The following is a 24,969-nucleotide window of genomic DNA, read 5'->3' on the forward strand; positions in this document are numbered from 1 at the left end:
CTGTTCTCCATCACTGCCCAGGTTGTTTTTGGGTCAAACTCAAGTTGAGACTTAGTACCTAGTACTCCTTCCTACTTTTGCTTTATCTACAGGTAAGTGGAACCTTTCATGGCTAGATCCTTTTCTGCATCATCTGGTTGATGCAACAAAAGCCCATTTTTAGATTTGCTGAAATGAGCTGCTCAGGTATTGGACCATATTAATATCCCAGGATTATGGGATTGCCCTTTATAGACCTCACTGTTTGCACTGGCTTACTACTGTGATTGTAAAGTAGTTTTCCATGGAGATCAGGGTAATGTTTGTAGGCTTCCAATGATCAAAAAGGTTTCAAAAGCAAACAAGAACGAAAAATGTTGTCTTTACTGTGAGGCTTCTTAGTGCTTTGATATGCTAATATGCATTGTGATATGCTAATGTGAATTGGGACAGAATTAATATGCAACATTAATGAAATGTATTTGATTCAGAAACTATTTTTTTCTAGAGGAACATCTGTTACCATCACAGTGAATTACAGTTCCAATAGACCACATTTCACAGATGTTGGCTGCTCTATCAAATAAAATTCCTTGTACCTTAACCAACTAATTTTGTCTTTTTAAAACATACTTTTCTCTTCTCATATATGTATTCTTTCAGATTTCACTGTCTGTTTTAAATTCTCAGTCAGCTTAATTAATCTGTATACCATTTCAGCAAACAAAAGAGAACCTAATGGCTTAAAATTCTAGAGGCATGTTTTTATACATTATGCTCATTCAGATGAAAATTAAGAAAAAAAATCTGGGGAACAGTAACATTGAAGGCTGGGCAAATTGACATAATTCCTTGTAGGCATCACAGGAGACAGCCTGAGAGGTACATTCATCCAAGTCAAGTGGTTGTGTCTGTACTTGAGACATGAGATGGTATTGGGTGTGTGAACAGGAAATCCATTTAAGTCCAGATGTTAGCTGAAAGCGTGACTAGACTTCCTCAGAGAGTATGTCTGATGTGAGCAATAAGCAGAAGCCCATAGGCTCTGTCTCTTTTAATGGGAGAGACAACATAAAAAAGAATTGAAATAATGGTAGCCTCAATTATTAGGTCTCGTTTACCCTCAACAGCCTCTTCTGTTATTTTAGTATAACTGTTAAGAAGGCACTCTTGCCAGGCACTGGTGGCTTAAAGCGTCTAAAAGTAACATCCATAAAAATTTGGACCATGTGCATACAGTTTAATAAGTATTTTCATTCAAGCTAATCATACTCCCCCAAATGATGTTCATTTTTTTCATGTTCGTTGGCAGTTTTTGTTGATAACCTATTTTGTTAAAGATGGTTATATCTATTCTTGGGCCTCATGAAGGAAATAGATTATATTGATTCTGCTTTACAGAGTTTAGAGAATATATTTATAATGCTTGCTATGCATAGACTTAAATAGAAAGCAAATAATCTATGTTCCTTGTCAGGCAGGTGGAGAAGAGAAATATACTTGTGTTATTGTTCTGTTATAATTATGGAGGAATGAAAATGCCTTCCAACTTTCTTTTATAGCTAGGTTATATTAACTTTTATCTATTATTCACTAGAAAAAAACCCTCTGACTTGGTTGGAAAAGACATTAGTACGTTTTTTATTGTAAAAATAATGTACCAAGGGGTTACAGTTAGATGAGCTAGGTAATGAGTACATTTCCTATCAAGCATTATTGCCTCCTCCTTTGTTTTGCCCCTGCCATCCCTTCCCTCCCACCTCTACAACTACCTCCCTCCCCTCCACCACCACCCCTGCTGAAGTTGTGAAGTTAGGATCTAGTTTTTTTCTTTCCAGGAGTTCAGCCTCTATGGTTTCTTTTGTTGGGGGAGTGAGGGAGGAGGAATACTAAGTATGGTAGGTATAAATTTTTCCCCATTGTGTAGATCCTTCCAGTTTTCTCAGACTGACTTTATTTTATAGACTATGAGAATATACTAAACATTTTTAAGGAGGAAAATAAGTGAGAATAACTAGTTTAGAAAAAAATTTGCCTGTTGGCTATGTACAAATTTACAATATTAATACAATATTAATAGAAAAGAAGCCGTGAGCATAAGAGCTATTCAAAACAGAAGAATGACTAACTCTTCTTCTTCTTCCTCCTCCTTCTCCTCCTCCTCCTCCTCCTTCTTCTTCCTCCTCCTCCTCCTTCTGGTTGTGGGGCTTGAACTCTGGGCCTGGGTGCTGTCCCTCAGCTCTTCATCTCAAGGATAGCGCTCTACCACTTGAGCCATAGCACCATTTCTGGCTTTTTCTGCTTATGTGGTGCTAAGGAATCAAACCCAGGGCTTCATGTATGCAAGGCAAGCACTCTACCACTGAGCCACCTTCCCAGCCCCGAATAACTCTTTTTAGTTTCTTTATTATGGAAGGTCACATGGCAAGGGGAGCCAAAATAGACAGAAGAGGTGTTGTGGTTGCCTTGAACGAAGTGTTGGCCTAATAAGATTAGAAAGGAGACAGGAGAAGGGTAGTAGTTTGATAGAGCTCTGAACCCAGACCAGTTCTTCTTTCTATCATTGTTTTCAAGATAGGGCTTAGTGTGTTAAGACATGTTTACGTACTCTTGAGTTCAGTGGCTTGTTGTTGCGTTTGAGAAAATGGAGACAGGAGCCTGCTGCAGGTAGAAACTGCCTTCGTGCTAGGTGCTGGCAGAACTAAACTAGAATGCAGTGGAAAGACAAGGAATACAGGAATGATTTAGTAATATAAAAGCGGAGGAGTGTTGGGGACACTATAAATGTGTGATTTGCATTATTCATGTTCCCTGTGAAATTTGCTCTCCAAGATTCACGTATCAGAAATTACATTCTATTATAAGTATATACTCAGTATTTTTTAAAATTTAATTTTATACTCAGTGTGTTTTGAAGGTTTATTTCTTTCATAATAAAGAATGCCTGGTTAGTGTTTCTCTCCTTGTCAGCATAAGGAAAGAAAGCAAAACCCTCCCCCCTATTTTTAATAGAGATATTAGGATTTTTTTTCTGTTGCATTACAGGGATGAGTTTGGTAATGTAATCAACATCTTAGCCTGAATGTCTTCTTGTCTGCATTATATCCCAGCTTAAAGACGGCTCAGAACACCTCCTGTGGAAGGGATGTATAATGTTGCCTTTTGGTCTACATTATAGCATGTTCTGTCAGCTGTGTAATTTGTGAAACAGATTAAACTTCCAGTTATCTCTTAAATTTATAAAACAGCACATTTTAGAAGTCAAAAATAAAAGCAAAAAAATACCCTCAGTTGTCCAAAACCAAATGTCAGTCATGCTGCCTTTTCCAAGTGCGGTTCTGCTGTTTGAGAATGTGGAGTTGTGTGCTGTACCGACCCTTGTCCAGCTCTGCATCACTTGACACAAACAGGTTTTTATTTTCCTTCAGCCATCTGTATTCAACTGAAGCTGTAGTCTTTCTTGGAACCTCTGATGTTTTTCTGAAAACATAGTGTCAAAATCAAAGTGTCTCTTTTCCTTTGTGACAAGGAAAAGATGGCTGTGCAACTTTTGTAAAGCTCCCTTACTTTTCTCCTTCCTCTGTTTCTTTCCAAGCTGGATTCTGAGTTCCAGAGGTACAGGGAGTTTTCCAATATTAGCATAGAAACAGATGTGCTTGCTGAAAATTTGATTTGGTACCTAAACAATCCTTCTCATCCCAGCATTGTTTTTACTTACCTGGAGTTTTTGTTAGCTAAAAGAGGGTATGAATTCCTAGGCAGTGGAGTATGGCTGAGAAAGGAGCTTACAATGGTGAGAGGTTCCATATCTTAGCTATGGTAAGTAATGCTGCCATGAACATGGCTGTGCTTGTAGATTTAACTAACCCAGATGCCCCTCAGTAGATGAATGGATCAAGGTATGATATATATGCACAATGGAGTTCTATGCTTCCATCAGAAAGAATGACATTGCCCTATTCATAAGGAAATGGAATGACCTGGAAAAAAATATATTAAGAGAAGCAACCAGGCCCGAAGAAAAGTAGGTCACATGGTTTCCCTCATTTTTAATAACTAGAATATGTCTATGATATTCATAATAGGAGATCACAATAGCCCAATCACTAAGTGCATATGGCCATATATAATGAAGCGCACCAAAATGAACTCCAAGTATTGGAAACATGAAGTTCTTATTATGTCCTATATGAAGTTATTTCTATTTTTTTCTGTTTTAGTTTTCTGTACCTTTTGTCTTATATATGTTTATCTGATTTGTGGGAGGAAAGGGAATCACAGAAACAGCAGGAGAAAGGATGAACTAATGTAACAGTGATACTCAGTAGACACTGTGTTGGAAAGGAACTGTACAACTTGGGAGGGCAGGGGATTAGGGAGGGGTAAATGGGAGAAAGTGAAAGTGATGTAGTAGTGTTTAAAAGGAAATGTACTCGTTGCCTTACTTATGTAACTGTAACCTCCCTGCTCATCACCTTTACAATCAAGATAAAATAAATAAAAATAAAGATGGTGAGAGGGACACAGAAGAGGAGAAGCAGTGGCCACTAAGAAGGTTCTAAAGGCTTCTGAAATTAGCATATGATTTTCACTTCTAGTTGTCTCTGGTTGCTGACACTTGACAGGTGGGAAATATTGTGTAACCCGGTAAGAAATGGATCTGATGAAACCAGTATTCACCAAGTGTTTATTGTTCTTTAGAGGGATTTAGTTCTTAGAATTTTTTGAATTAACCATCTTCTCATATCTTTCCAATCATTGCTCTCTGACTCTCCCACTTTTGATCAATGTGGATTCAAGATTATCTTCCCAAAATTAAATCAGTTTTTAGAAAATTCAGGAAATAATACTAACAATTACTGCCTTGTAATTGTCTGGATTATTCTGGCAAACTCAGTTATTAACAAGATCATAAGGTCAGCCCTGAACTGCTGACATCTTCCTATAATCTATTAAAATTTTATACATTCTAAAAATAGCGTTTTCTTTGTCCTAATTTATCTCATGAATTGGCATCTAGTTTAAACAGCTTTTAAAATCAAATCATTGGATTATGTCATTGTATTCCCCTTTCAGAATTCCAACATTTCCAACATTTCCTGAGAAGAAGAATATATTAAGTAGTTTTCTGTAACTAACAGCTAACAAAGTAATTAATGATATTTTTTTGACCAGGATAATCAGCATAAGGTAGATATGAGGTGGAAACGGAGAGTGTAGATTAAGTGAAGAATAGAGAAAGAAAATGCCTGGGTCACAAATGGATGGGTAGAGTGTCCCTAAACATATGGGTCATTGCTAAAACACTATCCAGGAAAACCAGGAGCCCTTATGAAAGAGGTGGGAGGGAGGGACTTCTATACTGGTAGGTTTCTGAAGATCAGTGTCTTCATTTTGCTCTAAGGCCAGTAGAAGCCATTTCAAATACTTCAATAAGCTGTGTGACAGATAATCACAGACTGATACTACATTTTCCTACCACATCTTAAATACCATCAACAAAGGTAGAATATAAATAGAAAGGAAAATGATATTTGGACCACTTATGTGGCCCTATAGGTTACCAAGAATGCATTTCTTTGTTAATATTCACTATTCACTCTAAAGCCAATGGACATTTGCCAAGAATTATAAGTGGAAGACAATTAGGAAAAGTAAATGTTAGCTATAATTATGAATAGGCACAATATATCTAAGAAAAGGTGATGGTTAATAAAGGATAAATGGATGCAGATCGAGCTGATGAGCAAACAAAGTGCACGAACTTCAGAATACAGCCTTGCAGAGAAGCAAAAATTGCTGATAAAAATCTGCTGTCATGAGCAACTCATGGGTGGCGGTTGTTACAATTAATTACCTGAAGATAGATTTCTGTTTGTTCTACAAATCATTTAATCCTGAGAAATAAACCACAGTTCATTTATACGCTTAGAATGGCTGAAAGTGTATTTGTTGAATTTTGTAAACTCTGAAAGAGAAAAGATTAACTTTCTTTCAAAGAATGGGATCTGGGATAATTAGAGACTAATACTTTCCTATAAGAAATAATGGATACTACTTGAGGGTAGGATTATGTCTGTGTCTTTTTAAATCATCCTATCCCTAGTGGCTGTTATTGGGCTGGTACATACTTAATATTGAAATTATAGCGTTTTGTTGTTGTTCTTGTTGACACAGTCTTGCTGTTAGCCCATGCTGACCTCAAATCACAATCATTCCACATATCCTCCTGAATATTAGGATTATAGGCATGCGCCACCAGGACTGGCTTGAATTGAACAGTTCTTGAATGAATACTATAATTAGTTATTGTAGCATTGTTCAGTCTTTTAACCTTTTAACCTGTTTTTGAGAATCTCAAACATTCATTCATGATTTTAATATTTATTTGTAATACAAAATAGGTATTTTCAATTTTAAAATACAAAACTATATTAAATATTTACAAAGGTTCTTTTCCAGAATATACTTTGGGACTGTAATGTGTGTTATAAGGTCCCTTTCTAACCTCCTCTCCCAGCTTTATTTACTCAACTGAGAACTGTTCTGCTTTATTATGGCTATTGTTGATGTATGCCAAGTTATTATTGTTGTATAACTAATCAGACTTAGTGGCTTATAGAAAAGAACCAACTCACCCTCCTAAATATTTAGTTATGCAGGGGGAGGAGGGCATAATTAATTCTAGTTTACGTAGGATCAACTGGAATGACTTGAATTGGCCTAGAAACCTCACTCCATAATTGGCTCAGCTAGGTAGCTGTCAAACTGTGAGTTACCTATAGAATCACAAGTGATTGTAATATGTCGTTTTTTAAAATTAAGTATCATGAGTATTGATAGGAAGGATGGTGATGGCAGAGCGACTTCCATGATCTTCTTATCAGAAATATACAACCCCATCAGTGTTTCAGACATTTCAGTTCAAGGATAGATTTTAACTGGTGTTTAGCCAATGGTACTAGCCAGCAGTCTTAATTCTTCTCTGTGAGAGTAGTGCATGGGAGAATACTGGGTTTCCTTATAGCATACAAATAAGATTCTAAGAACAGGTTCAAATATTGGAAGTTTCCATGGCATACAACCATGATTCCCAGTTCCATTGGTTGAATAATCATGAGATATACCTATATTCAAGGGGAAAACGATATAAATACTGCCACTCAGTGGAAAGAGTATCAAGGAATTTACAGCCATCTTTAATCTCATAATTATTTTGAAAAATAATCTCTTTAATAGGGTGCCAGTGGTGTATACCTATAATCCTAGATATTCAGGAGACTGAAATATGAGAAGCCAGACTAGGCAAGAAAGTCTGTGAGACTCTTATCCTCCATTAAGTACCAAAAAAAAGCTGAAAGTGGAGCTGTGGATCGAGCAGTAGAGCACCAGTTTTTTTTTTGTTTTTTTTTTGTTTTTTTTTTTTGTGGTCGGTTGTGGGGCTTGAAATCTGGGCCTGGGCTCTATCCCTCAGCTCTTCAGCTCAAGGAGAGCGTTCTACCACTTGAACCACAGTGCCACTTCCATGTAGAGCACTAGTCTTGAGCAAAAAATGCTCAGGGCCAGTGCCCTAGCCCTGGGTTCAAATTCCCAGACTAGAATGCATGCGCGTATGCATGTGCATGTGCGTATGTATGTGCATGCGCGTATGTATGTGCATGCACATGCGCGCGCGCGACACACACACACACACACACACACACACTAATCCCTTTGTAGTAAATAAAGAAAACATAAGAGTTTTTAGATTAGACATATACAGATGTGTAAACCAGGATTACTAAAACTCTCTAAATAAATATAACTCATAAAATTAGCACTTATATTAAGTCCAAAAGCCTGAAAAAAAAACCATAAAAAAGACTTCTTCATAAAATTTTGGCTCTCTCCTGACATTCTAGCTACTGGGAGACTAAGATCTGAAGGATTAAAGTTCAGAAGTTCAAACCAGCTCAGGCATAAAAGTCCAAAAGACTTGATTTCTAAAATATCCAACAAAAAGCTAGATTGGAGGTATGGTTCAAGAGTATCAGTGATGAACAAGTAAACAAGTCCAAGGCCCTGAGTTCAAAACCTGACACAGGCAAAAGAAAATCCCAATTGTTACAAATCAAAGTTATTACTAATAAAGTAGGTGAATTAACAATGTTATTTCCATTCTAAAGTAAAAAAATGCAATAGATCTTTTAAAAACTAGATCATAGTCCCATAAATATGGGACTTTGAAATATAGTTATAGTCTTAATATAGCTAGGATATGGGTTACTTTATTTTTTATTTATTTTGGGGGGGCTATAGCTTTATTTTTTAAATATTTAATTTTCCTATTTTACCAGTAGGGGTATTTTTATGTTAAAGATAATGTTTCTGGAAAATGGTTTCATAGTTTTTGGAGTATTATTTACTGGGAAAATATTTTAACAACTATGTCTCAGAAATTGATTCATTTGGTGGAAGAATGTAGTAGTGAGCAAGATCACTCGGCCATACCTACTTCTATGGATTTTGTAATTCCAGAGGGAGCATTCATAATAATGTATGCAAGAATGATCAACTGTATCTTAAGATGCATAGACTCAATACTGCATGTCACCTGTGTCTGCTATTGAGAATTCATCTAATACAATTCTCTGAGGGAAACCTTCAAGTCCTATGAGAATGAATGTTATAGGACTATATATCATGTAGTTCTCATACTTAACAACAATGGAAAATAGAAATGCAGGTGTTATTGCTGAAATGGAATTGACGAATCCTGGAGTTTGGAGGCCTGTGCAGAGTCTCACAGAAAGCATCCATCTGAGACTCAAAGAATTTGGCAATGGGCAGAACTGCAAGGCTACACTTCCATCTATTGAGTTAGTCCAAAAGGACTATGTTTGCATAAATCAATATGCAATAGAAAGTACAGAAGTGATAAATAAACATGAACCTCAGTAGGGAATGGAAAGTGATAGTTTGGAGGAAAGCATTGTTTGTCAGGGAAGGCCTCTGTGAGGAGTGAGGTTTGGAGTGGAGAACTGAATGAGAAGAACTAACTGTATGTATTTGTATACACATTTAATGCACCCAAAAGAATAAAACATGTTGTCTTTTAGCATATATAAAGTGTTGCTGTTTATTCATTCAGTTGCCCTGTTTTCATCCATTTACATTTTAGGCAATCATAGATAAGGCCTTACTACTACCATTTTGAAACTTGTTTCCTTTTTCTTTTCTTTTAAAATTATTCATGATTTTTATGTATTTCCCCTTTTTTCTTCCTTCTCTGACACCATAAGTAGTTCATTATAATGCATTTTGTTCATCTATTATTTTTAAATTTAAAAAATTTAAATTTACTTTATTGTTATTATAGAGGTGATATATAGAGGAGTTACATTTATGTGAATTAGGTAATGAGTACATTTCCTTTCACACAGTGTCATCTGTTCCCTCACTCTCTTCCAGTCCCTCCCTCCCATCTCCACCCATGAGTTGTATAGTTCACTTTCATCCATGTCCAGTGAGCTCCACTGCTATACTTTTTCACCCTTTTCCCTTAAGTTCTGTGCTCTTCCTTACACCCTCCCGAAGATTTACATGTGAGTACACCATTTATAAGGTAAAGAAGATACAACTATAAAAAATTAAAAACTAAAAAAGAAATAAAAGGTCTTTTGTTTCCTTATTTATTATTTTTTAAATAAGTTTTTATTGTGAAAATACTGTACAGAGGGGTTACAGTTACATGGAGCAAGTTAATGAGTACATTTCTTATCAAGCATTGTTGCCTCCTCCTTTGTTTTTCCCCTACCATCCCTTCCCTCCCACTTCCTCAACTACACTTCCCTCACTTCCTGCCTAAAGTGTAAAGTTCATTTTTCAACATAGCATCTTGTACATCTCATTGTTGCAGTGGGTCCACCTGTATCCCTATTTAAACACTTTGTTTTTTCCCTTCCCCTCCCCAACTTATACCAACATCAAATACAGTGAAAACAGGGGTCACACCGTGGGGGAGGGACATACAAAGCAACAAAGAAATCACACAGTACCTTATAAATACATTAGAAACAATCACAAGAAAGAAATTTGGTGCCAGTACTGCAGCTTGAACTCAGGGTCTTCCTGGGCATTATCCCTGAGTTTGTTTGCTCAAGGCTAATAATGTTCTACCAGTTGAGGTGCAGATTCACATATGGCTTTTCTTTTTCTCTTATTGTGGTCAATTGGAGGTTGAGTCTCATGGACTTTCCTGCTTGGGCTGGTTTTGAACTATAGTCCTCAGATCTAGCCTCCTGGGTAGCTAGTATTACAGGCATGAGCCACTAGCACCTGGCATTATTTTGAATGTTTGATACTCTGTTTTGCCTCTTTCTGTATAGCTATCTTTTCACATACTAATGTGGTTATTGTTTTGATGTTATATAAATGTTGTAAGCACCATGTTCACAATCTTAGGTCTTTCTGAATTTGTATGCATAATTAATCCTACCAGTAAGTTTATACCTTTCAATGTTTTCATCTTACTAACATCTCTTCCTTTTAATCTGTCAGATCTGGTGGCAATAAATTCTTAGAGCTTTTACTTGCTTGGGAATGTCTTTATGTCTTTTTTAGTTATGAATGATAACTTTGCAATGTATAGTGTTTTTATTAGCGTTTTTCCTTGTGTCATGTGACCATCTCATCCTACTCCTTATCACTGCGAGGTTTCTTCTGGGAAGCCTACTGTTGGGCAGTTGAAAAACCACAATGTGTTCACTGTTTTCTCTTGCTGCTTTGAGCATCTCCTCTTTGTATTTAACATTTGGGAGGTTGATTTTTATCATGTCATGTGATAGATTTGATTAAACTGAGTTTGATTGTTGCTCTTTGAAAGTTCTCATATGCTTTCCTCATTATTTTTAGCCTCCAGCTTCTCCTTCGCCATCTTCCCAGAACTCCTTTCCTCATTATTTTTATCTGACTATATTTTCATTTAACCTTTCTTGAGCTTACAATTATTTCTTTTATTTGATTTATCAATGCTTCCTATCATACTTAAAAAAATCTCAATTCATGTACTTTCAAGCTCTATTGTTTCTTAAATTATTTCCGTCTTCAGTTTCTCTGATTAGATATTGAATTGTTACTGAATGTTTTCCTGAAGTTTGCTCAGTTTTGTTTAAATATTTTTTAAATTCTCTAGGAGTTTGTACAGATTTATGATTTCATGCTTTTATCATCACTGTGGGTGGCACACACATCATGTGTTATCATAGGTTCCTGAAAGCTCTTAATGATTATTGGCATGCAAGAATATCTGCATATTTGAAGGAGGAAGTATTTATTCCAGACTTCATAATTTGGCTTTGTTTATTCTTGTTTTAGAAATTGGAAGCAGGTTGCTTCTTTTCTCTGAGCCTGTGTTCATTGTAACTATTTTAGTAGTAAGTGACACTAGCTTCAGGTTTGCTACAAGTCCGCCATGGTTGCATTATCTCTATTTCAACACTATTGGGCATTTTGAGACCAATTTTTTTCTTTATTTTTTGTATTGTCAAGGTGCTGTACAGAGGTGTTACAGTTACATAAGTAATAATACATTGATTGTCAAAGTTGTTACTCCTTCCATCATTTTTCTCCTACAATCCCTCCCCTCAATTCCCCCAAGTTGTACAGATCATTTCCAACATATTGTCTTATGTATATCACTGTTGCATTGGTTCCCACCTTGTCCTTTGTCTCACCATTCTATTGTTCCCTTTTCCTTCCCTAACTCAGATATATATACAATACCAGGGTACCAAAATCAAATACAGTGGCAACAGGTGATATACCATAGGGGGAAGAACATACAAAAGAAACAAGAAATCACATAGCACATTTTGTGATGCATTCGTACTTGGTTTTATTCAGGATTGATCAAAAGGATGTCTAAGAAAGTATAGCTTCTTTTTTGTCATTCTTTTTAAAAAATTATTATTGTGAAAATACCACACAGAGGGGTTACAATTACATGGGCAAGATAGTGAGTACATTTCTTATCAAGCATTGTTTCCTCCTCACTGCAAGTCTTTGCCTATGAGTAGGGTAAGCCCAAATATCTTGCCCATAGTGTCTGGCCTGCCATCAGAGGCCACAGGATTCTGTCTCATACTGACCCTTACTGTGGAGGCACTGAACATAGGCTCCTCAAAAACTACCTACCTCTTCTTCCCCCACTGGACAATCATTTGTTTCATGTTGTGATTCCTAGGTACCCTGTATGCCACCACACAGTTTACTGGCACAAGCACAGGTCATATTTGCTGATGTGATATACACAAGCTCAAGACTAGTGCAGCCAGCTAGAAGTGATTTTGGCTAGAATATCCATTCCATTAGGGCTTCGGGTCTCTGCTTAGCACCAAGACCAGGTCAAGAAACCCTGTCAGTGAGCATCGGCCTATGGACAAGAACTATGGAAATCTCAGTGTTGGGTTTCCCTAGCCTGACTCTGAGTTTCAAGGCTAAGTTTTGCTTACTTTCCTGTCCTATTCTGCAAGTGATGGAACATTTCCCAACACTGTGCCCCTTGAGTTAGAGAATGGGGGTGAGGGAAGAAAAGTCCTGTGGCACCAGGCTGCTTGCAGGCAGTGGGCTGAGATGCTACAGGAGTTGATTTTACCTTGGCAAGACTGTAATAAGTTTCAAGTCTAATGTCTAGTTAATTTCCTCCTTCTCCTCTAAGCACAGTACACTGTTTGGAGTTGGAGAGGGTAGTCCTGGGAAATCCTTTTCATTCTACTGAAACCAGGTACTGTGATTGCTTACCTTGTTTCCTTAGCTCTTGCAAAGGTGATTTGTTCAGATGGATGTGTTTATTTATGGGACATTATTACCATCTTGCTCCACTTCTTTGTGTGGAAATTTGTTAAACAACAAGGCAACAGTAAGTAAGATATTTCAGCAAATGCAGAATGTTGTAATTATCTTAGAGAGCCGAGTTAAATACATCACAACAAGAGGCAGTTCTGTGACATTAATTGAAAATTTGTGAAAATTGGGCCTTCTTCCAAAACATGAGCCAGAACATCATCTCACACACTCTTAAAATGTCCATTATTTTATTTTTTTAATTTAATTTAAAATGTCCATTATTTTAAAAACATATTTTCTCCTTATTTCTCTTTATGAAAACATGAAATTCTGTCCTTGCTAGATGGTTCTTCTAAATAATTATTTCTCTGTCATTTTTCGTATCAGTGATGGTGGAAGAGGGGCAGAAAGCCTGTGCTTTTTTTTTTTTCTTTTCAAATGTGAATATCCAAAGGTTTAAAGAGTTCCATTGAGAAATGTGGACATTATATTTCTACTTAATGTTGACCAAATATCATCTATTTCAAAAATTGTCCTGCATTAGTATGTAATTCCCCCAAAGAACAGTAGAAAAAAAACTAAATGCTTGTAAAAAAAATCGATTTCTGTTGTGAAATTAGAATTTGTTATTCAGAAGATAACAATGGTGCTTGTAGAAACAAATGATTTCTCCTGAATGGCATAATGGATCTGAAGTTGCTTCCACAGCTTGATTTTTGTGCCACTTTCATTAAATAGGACTTGCTTGATAAAACTGCAAGATGAATCAGCTCATGCTTTGCTTAGAGACATAAATTTTCAGGATACAAGATGGAAATCATTGCTGCCTGGTTTTCAGTTTATTAGGAAGCATGTTCAGTTTAGACCAAACTCAACAACTTTTAAAGTATTTTCATGTAGCAGGTCAGTGTTTATTAGCCTGGCCAGATTGGTTTGTAGAATTATGAATTCAGGATGGAGTAGCAGTCCTTTCTGCTCACAAATATTCTTGTGGATAAATAATAGTTGTGAGCAAGCTTTCTTTACTCTTAAAATGCTTGTAGTCACTAGACTACTGACAAGAGTTTAATAACTACAGGAATTCAGAGTTTTATTTCAACATTAACAAAGAATCTTTACTGGTACCAGAATTTGAACCCAAGGCATTCTGCTTGCTCTGCTTGCTTGCTGGTGCTCTACCTCTTGACCCACACCTCCAACCTAGGTTTTTACTGACTATTTGGAGATGGAGTCTCACAGAATTTTCTGCCAGGCTGGATTTGGACTGTGATCCTTTGGATCTCCCTTGTGTAGCTGGGATTACAAATGGGAGCCACTGGCTCCCAGATTTTATTTAATTCCAATCCTAATTATCCCCCAAATAGCCTGAAAATTTGTCTCCAGTCCCTATATTTCTGATGTTCTATCAAAAATATTTATAACAAGAGAAGAACTCCAAAAGTTGGTAGGAGTTAAGTCATAAGAAGGTGTACACATGTTAAATCCCAGACATTAATCCCTGGAAAATTTTCAGTTGATTAAATTCAGAAGTGCAAGACTGGAAGCTAACTTTAAGGCTAGATTATATATATTTGCATCATTTGACTCCCTATGGGCTATTTTAAGCACTCTTTAAAACCACCATTTTAACCATGGTTGGTCATGTTGGCTTGCTCCTGGCAGCATCTGGATGATTCCGAGTGACTAGCAGGTTCTAGATAGGATCCAACGAGTTTCATAGGCAGCAACAACTGTAAGTTTATGAAGACGTTGCTATAAAGTGCATCCTGATTTAGTCAATTTCGTATGTTTTTTCTCTCAGGATATTTATTTTATTTTCATCATTTCTTCTCTTTCAGCTCTTCTTTATGCAACTATTTTTGGAAATGTTACCACAATTTTCCAGCAAATGTATGCCAACACCAATCGATACCATGAAATGCTAAATAATGTTCGGGACTTCCTAAAACTCTATCAGGTCCCCAAAGGCCTTAGTGAACGAGTCATGGATTATATCGTTTCTACATGGTCCATGTCAAAAGGCATTGACACGGAGAAGGTATGGCTTATTATTATTACTGTTATTATTCATTTACTAATTCTTCTATATCTTCTATCTACTTCTACTTCTTTGTACTATATCTTACATCTACTATATCTTCATGTGTGTGTTAACTTTCCCAGTTAATATGTTGCTCAGACAATTGCTTTGTAAATGTTACTTTGTGTTTTGTATGTGACATTTCAATCATATTTATTGAGTGCTTAGAAGGTGCAAAGCACTCAACAATTAATCATCAATTAGCACCAGACATTATAATCAATTTAGAAATTGTGGTTCCTGAAAATAAGTAATTATGCCATTTCCCTAGAACACTCTCATTACCACTTACAGTGATTTGTTGTATTCCCCTTAAACTCTGAGAATGCTGGCATTTCTCCTGATGAATCATAGTTTTGATTTTCCCATTTTTTGTTCATTTAAAAATCAGAAAGAAACTTTCTTCCTATCAACAGAAATTTTATGTGTCTTTGGTGATATCTTTCACTTAAATTTCTCCCCTTTCCACGTTTTATAAAGCACTAAAAGTTTTTGTCTACTTGGCCTGACATTCATCCATCAAAGGGATACTTCTCTTGCCTATTATTTGTCATCTCCATTTTTTCCTTGTGTTTTCATGGAACGGTTGTTCACTTTTTCCACCTATTTCATATTTGGGATAAGAACAAAAATGATAAGATTTCTAATTTCTTACACTCAACTGACTTGCATCAAATACAGGAGATGATAACAAGAGCTTATACATTGTTTTAGAGAAAACCACTCTGGTGCAATTTATCTTTGTAAGCAAAAAGAAAAGAGACTATGCTTTTCACTTACTGAATTTTGACATAATAGTCAACTGATACAATGCCTTCCTTGCCATTTTTTTTTTCCATTGGTCCTGGGGCTTGAACTCAGAGCATGGGAACTGTCCCTGAGTGTCTTTGTATTCAAAGCTAGTGCTCTACCACTCGAGCCAAGTATCACTTCCAGCTTTTTCTGAGTAGTTTATTGGACTTCCTGCTTGAGCTGGCTTTAAACTGTGATCCTCAGATCTTTGCCTCCTGAGTAGCTAGGATTACCGGCATGAACAACCCACGCCTAGCTTCCTTGCCCTTTTTTTTAAAAAACAGTTTGTAATTTTAACTTTTTGGTGTGGATGTGTAGGGTATTTTTTAAAAGACCTGCCCAACCAGCATCTTTCTGTGTTAAAGAGATAAGAGCAAATGACCAAAGACAATGTTTATTTATGGAAACTTCATAACACAACAAGAAAGTCGTTACAAGCCAGAGCAGGGGCTGTTAGGAGCAGATGGTGGAAGGGAGGTTTGGGGAATAGATATGAAATGTAAGAACTGAGGAGCAGAATCTGAGGGGGTGAAAGTGAGATGCCTGGGGGGTGAGAGAGATAAGTCATGAAAAGGACCAGAGTCGTTCCTCTTTTAACATTTTGCACAGTACAGTAGAAATTCTGCAGTCAAATAGCTACCTACAGTGATATGCATGACAAGGGGGAAAATTGCAAACTATATTGCTATGAAATTTGATTCCCTGAGGACTGGGAAGTTGGCTCAGTGGTAGAGCACTTGCCTTGCATGCCTGAGGCCCTGGGTTCGATTCCTCAGCACCACATAAGCAAAAGGAAATTTGATTCCCTGAGTCAATGGATGGATAACAGGAAAAGGATCCAAATTAAAAGCAGAATGTTCTCCTGGTGACAGAATCATAGAATTTAAGGATGCCCATTGGAATCCACATGAAGTATAACTGAGATGAAGAGGCCAGCAACCTGCTTTGTCAGTCCTATGCTGGCTAATAGAGAGCATCAGTGAGAAGATGTAATGGTGCCCTTTGATACATTTGAAAAGAGCTCAGTGGCCGGTGTGTAGGCCACAGGGTTATAGTCTCTCTCTATTTTTTTTGGGGGGGTCCAGTCATGGGGCCTGAACTCTGGGCCTGGGTGCTGTCCCTCAGCTCTTCAGCTCAAGGCTAGCGCTCTACCACTTGAGCCACAGCGCCAATTCCGACTTTTCTTTTTGCTTATGTGGTGCTGAGGAATCGAACCCAGGGCTTCAGGCATGCAAGGCAAGCGCTCTACCACTGAGCCAACTTCCCAGCCCCTAGTCTCTATATTTTCAGATGTTGGGATGTTTCAAGAATTGAGCTAACACAATTTTACTCCATCTCCTTTGGAGGAGACTACCTCAGCTGTGTGTTTCACAATCCAGTGAGGGTTGCAGCCCACGGGCATGGAGGAAGACTGCAGCTGCACATGCCATGCATCTGCTAATAGTTTTCTTTTTTTGGTAATCCTGAATTTAGGGCCTTACACTTGATAGATAAGCACTGTATCTCTTGAGCCTGGCCCCTGTCCTTTTTACGTGAGTTGTTTTTCTTGTAAAGTCTTTGGGGAAAATAAAAGAAGGTATTGCTGGGCACTGGTGGCCAGCTAGGAATGTAGACAATCCTAGCTACTCCAGAGGCTGAGATCTGAGGATCACAGTTTGAAAGTAGTCCCAGCAGGAAAGTCTGTGGGATGTTTTATCTCCAGTTAGCCACCAGGAAACCTGAAGTGGAGCTCTGGTTCCAAGTGGTCAAGCACTAGCCTTGAGCAAAAAGAGCTCAGGGATAGTACCCTAAGTTGAAGCCCTATGACTAATCTCTAAGAGAAATTAATGTGAATTGCACAAAAGGTATTCACTCTAGTATTTTGCACATATATGCATTGTACACTGATCCCCTATCCCATTGCATTGTACCAACTTTTAGAAGTTGTTTCGTGGCATATTCATGTATAAACACACTGTGTTTCAGTATTGTTCACTGCTTTCCTTCCTCATCATTTGTTTTCCCTCTCTCTCCTCACTCCCTAAAGAATCCTACAATTATTCCCACACTTTCCTTTGTATCTCTCTCTATCTCTACACATACATATATATGCATATCTGTATATATATATATATATATATATATGTTATCTCTAGAGACACATATGAGACAAAGCATGTAACTTTTGTCCTTCTGAACCTGGCTTGTTTACATGACAATAATCTCTAATTCCAACCATTTTCCTGCAAATGACATTATTTCTTTCTTCTTTATAGCTACATATTGCTCTATTTTTTTTATAGGTTCTCCATTTTACTTACTCATTTTGTCAGCTAAAAGGCACCTAGGCTGATTCACAGCTTGACTATGCAGGTAGTGCTGTAGTAACCATGGGTGTGCCAGTGCCTTCATTGTATCTGACTTATATTCCTACCAAGTTATGCCCCAGAGTGGTATTGTCACCTCTATTTTTAGTATTGTGAGGATCCTTCAGACTGCTTTCCATGGTGGTTACCCTAATGTACATTCCCACCAACAGTGCATAAGGGTTTCTTTCCCCCAATTTCCTCCTCAAGAATTTTCTGTTTCCTTGAAGATTGCCACTCTGATTGGGGTGAAATTAAATCTCAGTGTTGTTTTGGTATTCATTTCCTTCATGGTCAGGGATGCTCAACATTTCTTCATGTAAGAATTGGCCAATTATAATTCCTTTTTCAAGAATTATCCCTAATTCTTTTGCCCATTTAGTAAATGAGGGGTTGTTTTGGAAGTTAGCTTTTTGAGATCCCTCTATATTCTAGTTATTAACCCCTCCTCAGATGCATAGCTGGCAAAAATTTCCTCACATTCTGTAGGTTGTCTCTTCAGTCTAGTGACTGTTTCCTTTGCTGTGTAGAAGATTTGTAATACCATTTGTTGATCTTTGTTCTTTTTTTGTTGTTACTCAGGAAGTAGTTTTCTATGCTTATATCTGCCAATGTTTTCTCTTAGCTTTCAGATGATAGTTTCAGAGTTTCAAGTGTTACATCAATGTTTCATAGTTTTTTGATAGAGTTCTTTCACTTCTTTAGCTAAAATAATTCCTAGTTATTGAAGTATCCCAACTTCCAGGGGCTGGTGGGACTCGAACCCACAATCTATGAAAGGAGTCACCAACATTCAGTCAATAGGGCTAGGAATCATTTAATTGCCACGGCAGCTGCCCCTCACTATACCAAGACAGTGAAGAACAGCAGCGCAGCTCAAAATGGGGTAGGCTTAAAAGGAAAAAACCAGCAAGGGGGTCACTCACAGGTGGCCAGTCATAGTTTCCCAATTGGCAAAGAGGCAAGTTCCAGAAGCAGTTAGTGATTACAAAATAGCGATTACAATTCCAGTCATTCCAGTAGACAAGGCAATAAGTCACAAGGCAACGTTCTTTTCCCAATTTCCCTTTATTTCATTTCCCAGTTTGGGGTTTAGTTCATATCGACCAGAACACTTTCCAGACTTCTTACTTATCACATCCCAAATCAAACCACCTTCTGGGTTTTATGGCTCTTTCTGAGTTTCATTATTATTTACCAAATTCTAGTAACCAAGTGTTTAACTCACCAATGTACTACTAGCCTTTATCTTTGGAATTTCTCCTTTTAATGACTAGCCTGGAGTTTTTCTCTCCAGGGAGATCCTGCCTTTCAAGTTTGGTTCTGTCCTTACTCACATTGCAAATTTCAGTAAATGCCAGCTCTCAGTTTGTTCCATTCCTAGGATCTGTACTTATGTTTCTCAGGTTACCTGGGACTTGTTTATCCCAGTTAAATTTTATTCTTCCTTGGTCTAATTGATACTCTATTTGTTTAATTTAACCTGGTTCCAACAGCTATTTTATTGTCTTAGAGAATAGTGTGAAGAGGATTGTTTTCCTGATTTTTTTCTCCGTTTATTAACCAGCAAAGTGACAGGTTGAAGGCCATGAAGTGATAGATTACTATCCATGAGCAAGAACGCTGAATGAGAACACAAGCCTCCTGAGTTCAATCCCTGGTATCAGGGAAAAAAAAAAAAAGGAGAGAATGAGGGGATTGGACACCCTTATTTAAAATAGTTCCTACTTTTGGAGGAAATGATTTCAGTTTTTTACTGTTTAATATAATGCTGGCTGTAGGTTTCTCTCTCTCTCTCTCTCTCTCTCTCTCTCACACACACACACACACACACACACACACACACACACACACACATACACGCATGCAGGAACTCTTTTTTATTCCAATTTTTTTCCCAGAACATTTATTATTAAAGCATGTTGACTTTTGTCCAGGAACAGTCCTCAGCCATTTCTGCTGTAATTAATTTTTCTGTCAGTTCTTGAGATTTTTTTGCTTGGGTTGGCATGTTCCAGGATCCTCACAAGTAGTTGAGATGATGGTGCATGCCACCTCACTGAGATTTTTTTTTTTGGATGAGATCGTGTTTACTTTTTGCTTTGCTTGTGTTGATCTCAAAGTGCAATCCTCCTGATCCCTCCCTCCTGAGCCGCTGAGATTACAGATATGAGCCACTGTTCTAGATTATTTGCTGCGTTTTGGAGTGATGGTTTTGCTTAGTCATCATTTGTGGTTGTAGCAATTAACTTTTGATTTATAGAGTTATCATGGAAAATAAGATAGTAGGTACAGTATTTAATATGTAGACTATTTAATAATATGTAGTATTTGAGGTAAAATAGAAATGCAATTTCTTGCATATACTTAATATATTAAATAGGTTAGCTTCTGAATAAGAAAAATATTCCTATGATTCCTGGGCAGCGAATCATTTTGCCTACTTAAAAATTTTTGCATTTTGCCTACTTAAAAATTTTTATGATCCATAGGAGTGGTTGACAAAGGCTTAATAGCTATGTGCATATGGTCATATAAAATAATATTTTATGAAATGAACTCCGAGAAAAAGAAACAAGACATTTTTTTTCTTAGTTGCCGTTGTTGCTGTTTTTGTTTTTTTCCTTTTGTCTAGTTTGTTACTATTTGGGAGGGTAAGGGGAGCGCAGAAAAGGTGGAAGAAAGAGTGAACAAATACAACAGAGACACTCACTAGACACTGTGGAAAATGAACTGCTGATCAAGTGCATGGGGATAGGAGGGAAAAATGGAGAGAGCAAGGCGAGGAGAGACATGGTTGTACTCATGACCTGACTCATGTAATTGCAACCTCTCTGCATATCAACTCTACAAAACAGTAAAAATAAAAATACATTAAAAATTTTAAGAACACATTATAATGGTACATAATTATGGGTACAATGTGATATTTTAGTACATCCACATAATGCGAACGGATCAAATCAGAGTAATTCACATTGTAATCTTTTTGCCTTTTTCATCATCCCTTTCTCTCTCTTTTTGTCTCTCTCTCTTTTTCGCTCATTCTCTCTCTCTCCCTCTATTTGGTTAGTATGGGGCTTGAACTCAGGGCCTAGGCACTGTCCCTGAGCTTTTTTGCTCAAGGCCAGTGCTTTACCACTTTAAGCCATAGCACCACTTCTGGTTTTTCTGGTGGTTAATTAGAGATAAGAGTCTCATTGGCTTTCCTGCTGGGACTGGCTTCAAACTTTGATCCTTTGATCCTTAGATCTCAGCCTCCTGAGTAGCAACGATTATAAGTGTGTGATACTGAGGTCTAGCTCTTTTTATTTCTTTATGTTTAGAGTCTTCAATGTCCTCTTTTCTAATCTATCATAGAATCTATAATGATATTTGTCAGCTATATCACTGTGTAGAACAGTAAGATTTACTCCTTTTAACTGTGCAAATGATTGGAATGACAGTTCCCAGAAGAAGAGATCTGTCTGGCCAACAAATGAATGAAAATATGCTGAGTGACATTAGTTTTTAGCAAAATGCAAAACTATGGTGAGATATCGTGTCACCCCAGTTAGGATTACTATTGTCAAAGAGGCAGAGAATAGGAAATGCCAGTGTGGATATGGAGGACGTAGAATGTGTTTTCACTGTTGTTGGCAGTGTGAATTCATGCAGCTGCTACTGAGGACAGTATGGAAGTTGCTACAAATACTAAGAATAGATCTTAAGATGATCCAGTGTTTGATCCATCCGTCTCACTTCTGGGGACATAGAAAATGAAATGAAAGCATTGTAGCCAAGAAACACTGAACACCCATGTTTACTGCAGCACTATTCATAACAGCCAAGATATGGAATCAGCGTACATGCCTATCAACAGATGTTTAGAAAGAACAGACTGTCTAAACAATGGGCTGCTTTTCAGTCATTAACAACAGAATGACATCTTGCCACATGCAGCAGAATAAATGGAGCTGGGAGACATATCAAGCAAAGTTAAGTCAGAAGACAGCATATGTAGAAGCCAAGAAAAGTAGATTTGAATACATAATGGAGATTACTGAAGATTAAGAAGGGTAGGCACAGCAAAGGGAAAAGAGGATGGATTAGGTAACTGGTACCAAAACACAGGGTTGTTTTTGACGAGTAGGAAAAGCAAATTTAAATAACTGTGACAAATAATCAAAAGTTTCATTGTAAGACGTCTAAAGCTTATTCCTTGACTATTGATTTCCTTTAGCCCATTAAAAAACCTCCACTCAGTTGCATAAAAACAAATGAAGGAAGAAAAGACACATGCCAAATTCTGGGCCTGCAAAGGTGTAGGGATTCCTAGTAATTATATTCTCTGTCAGGCTATACCTTAAAATGCTTCCTAAGCTACACATCAGATGTTTTACTGAACAAGAGGAAAATTAAAACACCATCCATACCTCTGCTTTAAATAGAATCTAACAAGAATGTGCCAGTTTACACATTCAATTATTTAAGCAGTGCTTGGTATACAAAACATGTAATTTTAAAATAAAATAATAAAGTGCTTAAGATATAAACAAAACAATTAGGAAACAAAGCAGTGACTGGAAATATGATCTAAAAACTAGATTTCACTATAGATAGGAACTCTATAAGTAAAATTGTAAAGTTGAAATGTATGGATTGTTCAGTATGATTATAAGATAAGCTAAAAACTTATAAGGAAATTTTCATGAATCTTCTTCTGTTGCCTAACATAAATAGCAGGAGAACTAAGAATCAAATGAGAGGAATGGCCATGAAATATTAGAGGAAATATGTAGATATATTTCCTTTCCTTGTACATATGAACCAGTATGTAACAATGCAACTGGTAGAAATCTGGCTAAATGTAAAACCTTTCACACATACACATACACACAAAAAGCCCTATGAATATTAAAATGGGTCAAGTATTTGTACCAAATAGTACAGTGAACAGTCAATTACCTTAATATACAAACTGACTTTATAGATCAGTAAGAATTAGACTGCCTGATGAGTTAATTTCTCGAAGACAAAAATGTAAATCACTAATGCATGTTCAAAAATCCCTCTTTTGGAAGTGGCGCTGTGGCTCAGGTGGTAGAGCATTTGCCTTGAGCTGAAGAGCTGAGGGCCAGAGCCCAGGCCCAGAGTTCAAGTCCCATGACCCCCCACCCTCATCCCCACAAATCCCTCTTTTCAGTTATAACCATATCAACTGAAACAGCAAGAAGTCTTTTTTTGTGTGTGTGTGGCACTGAGGGTTTGAATTCAGATCCTCCCCTAGGCTGGCACTCTACTGTGGAGCCAGGCCTCCAGTGTTCTTTTTCCCTAGTCATTTTTAGGCTAAGATCTAGCTTCTTGCCCAGGAATGTGCCTGAGCTGTGCTATGCATACTTTAGGTTTTGCATCATTGCTGGAATCCTAAGCACATGCCACTATATCCTGGTTCCTTTCTATGGAGAGGAAGTCACATGGATTTTTCTACCCAGGCTTCTCTAGCACCTTGATCTTTCCAATCTCAGCCTCCCAGGTATCTTGGGCTAACATGTGTATACCACTGTGCCTAACTATGGTTGAGAAGGTGTCTAGTGAACATTTTTTGCCTGGGCTGGCCTCAAATCATATTCTTCCCACAAAGTTTTATGTCAAATGGACAAAGACATCACCCAGTCATAGACATTGTCTAGTCTTAGCAAAGGCCGTAATGATGGCTCTGTTGTATAATTCTGGAAGGTGTTTGAATGGATAGAATATTTCTTGAAAGTAATTTACTAAGAATGTGCATTGGGGGAGGGAGGTAGTATCTTAAAGCTCAGTCGTGTACATCTTCCCTTTTTCTGTCTACATGCATTTATTTCTTCAGTGGTACGGTCTCATCTCATGACTTTGACATGTGCTAACAATACCCCAAATATACATGTTCATCTTGTACCTGTTCCTTAGCTAGAGATTCCTCTAACTTCCTACTCATGTCCAATGAAATTGTCCCAAATTAGGCTCCTGATCTTCTAAAAAGCTGTTCTACACACGTCTTACCCAAGCGATCAAAGGAAACTCAACCCTTCAGTTGCTTAAGACAAAGCCCTGGACATTTAAACCTCCACCAGATCCTTTCAACTCTAACTCCAGTTTTTATCACCTACTTTGCTGTTGCCTGGTCCACGTTACCAGCATATCCTACCTAAGTGTTTTTACTCATCACCTAGTTGGTCAGTGCCTCTAGCTTTACTGTCTTATTAACTGTTCTCAAATGAGTATCTAATCAATGTAACAAAGTGTTTATCTATCTGTCTATTCGTTGTCCGTCTGCCCATCCGCTGTCTGTGTCTATCTTTCTATCCACAGAAACAGTCATAAGAAAGCTTTCTACAGATCTATTGATATGTCTTTCTAGCTAGCCACTTATACACTTATCTGTGCTTCAGGCATTTGAAGCTTAAAATACAATTAAAGAAATACTAAAATGAAAGATTGATGAAAGTAATTACAAACTTAGTAACTATAGTCACAGTATTAGAATTATGGATGTACCTTTTAGGGTGAAGCTTTACTGGAATCTGGATTCTAATGATTATCTAACATTTAATATTAAACTCATCTAATCCTGTTATTACTTCATCTTCCTGTATTTGTTATTGCACATTTCACTGATGGTTTCTTTTCATTATTTTTAACTTTTTATTTTTTAGTGTTCAAATGGTTCTATGTGGAGGTTCCAATTTAACATGTCCAGTGCTCCTTGATTAAAGTCACCTCTTCCATTATTCTCCCAAATTCCCTTAGCCACCCTCTTACCCCTAGGTGTTATATCTACAGATTCAGTGCAATACCCATCAAAATCCTATTATTATTCTTCTGTAACAGGGAGAAAACAATTCCAAAATTCATATGGAACTATAAAACAACCCAAATAGCTAAAGCTCTTCTGAGCAAAAAGTTCAAGGCTGGAGGTATCACAATTCC

The 24,969-nt window shown here is 37.2% G+C and overlaps 1 protein-coding gene across 1 annotated transcript in view; it reads left to right on the top strand.

Moving 5' to 3' along the window:
- The window catches only part of Kcnh5 (potassium voltage-gated channel subfamily H member 5), a 270,939-nt gene that overhangs the window by 141,690 nt on the left and 104,280 nt on the right, over positions 1 to 24,969 (top strand). Inside the window, exon 8 of the mRNA XM_070032105.1 lies at positions 14,643 to 14,842. Coding sequence (XP_069888206.1) covers positions 14,643 to 14,842 — 200 coding nt within the window. The remainder of the gene's footprint in view (positions 1 to 14,642; positions 14,843 to 24,969) is intronic.

This window comes from Dipodomys merriami, unplaced genomic scaffold (assembly GCF_024711535.1).
Source record: "Dipodomys merriami isolate MVZ:Mamm:240054 unplaced genomic scaffold, mDipMer1.0.p SCAF_1, whole genome shotgun sequence".
Classification (NCBI taxonomy): Eukaryota; Metazoa; Chordata; class Mammalia; order Rodentia; family Heteromyidae; genus Dipodomys; species Dipodomys merriami.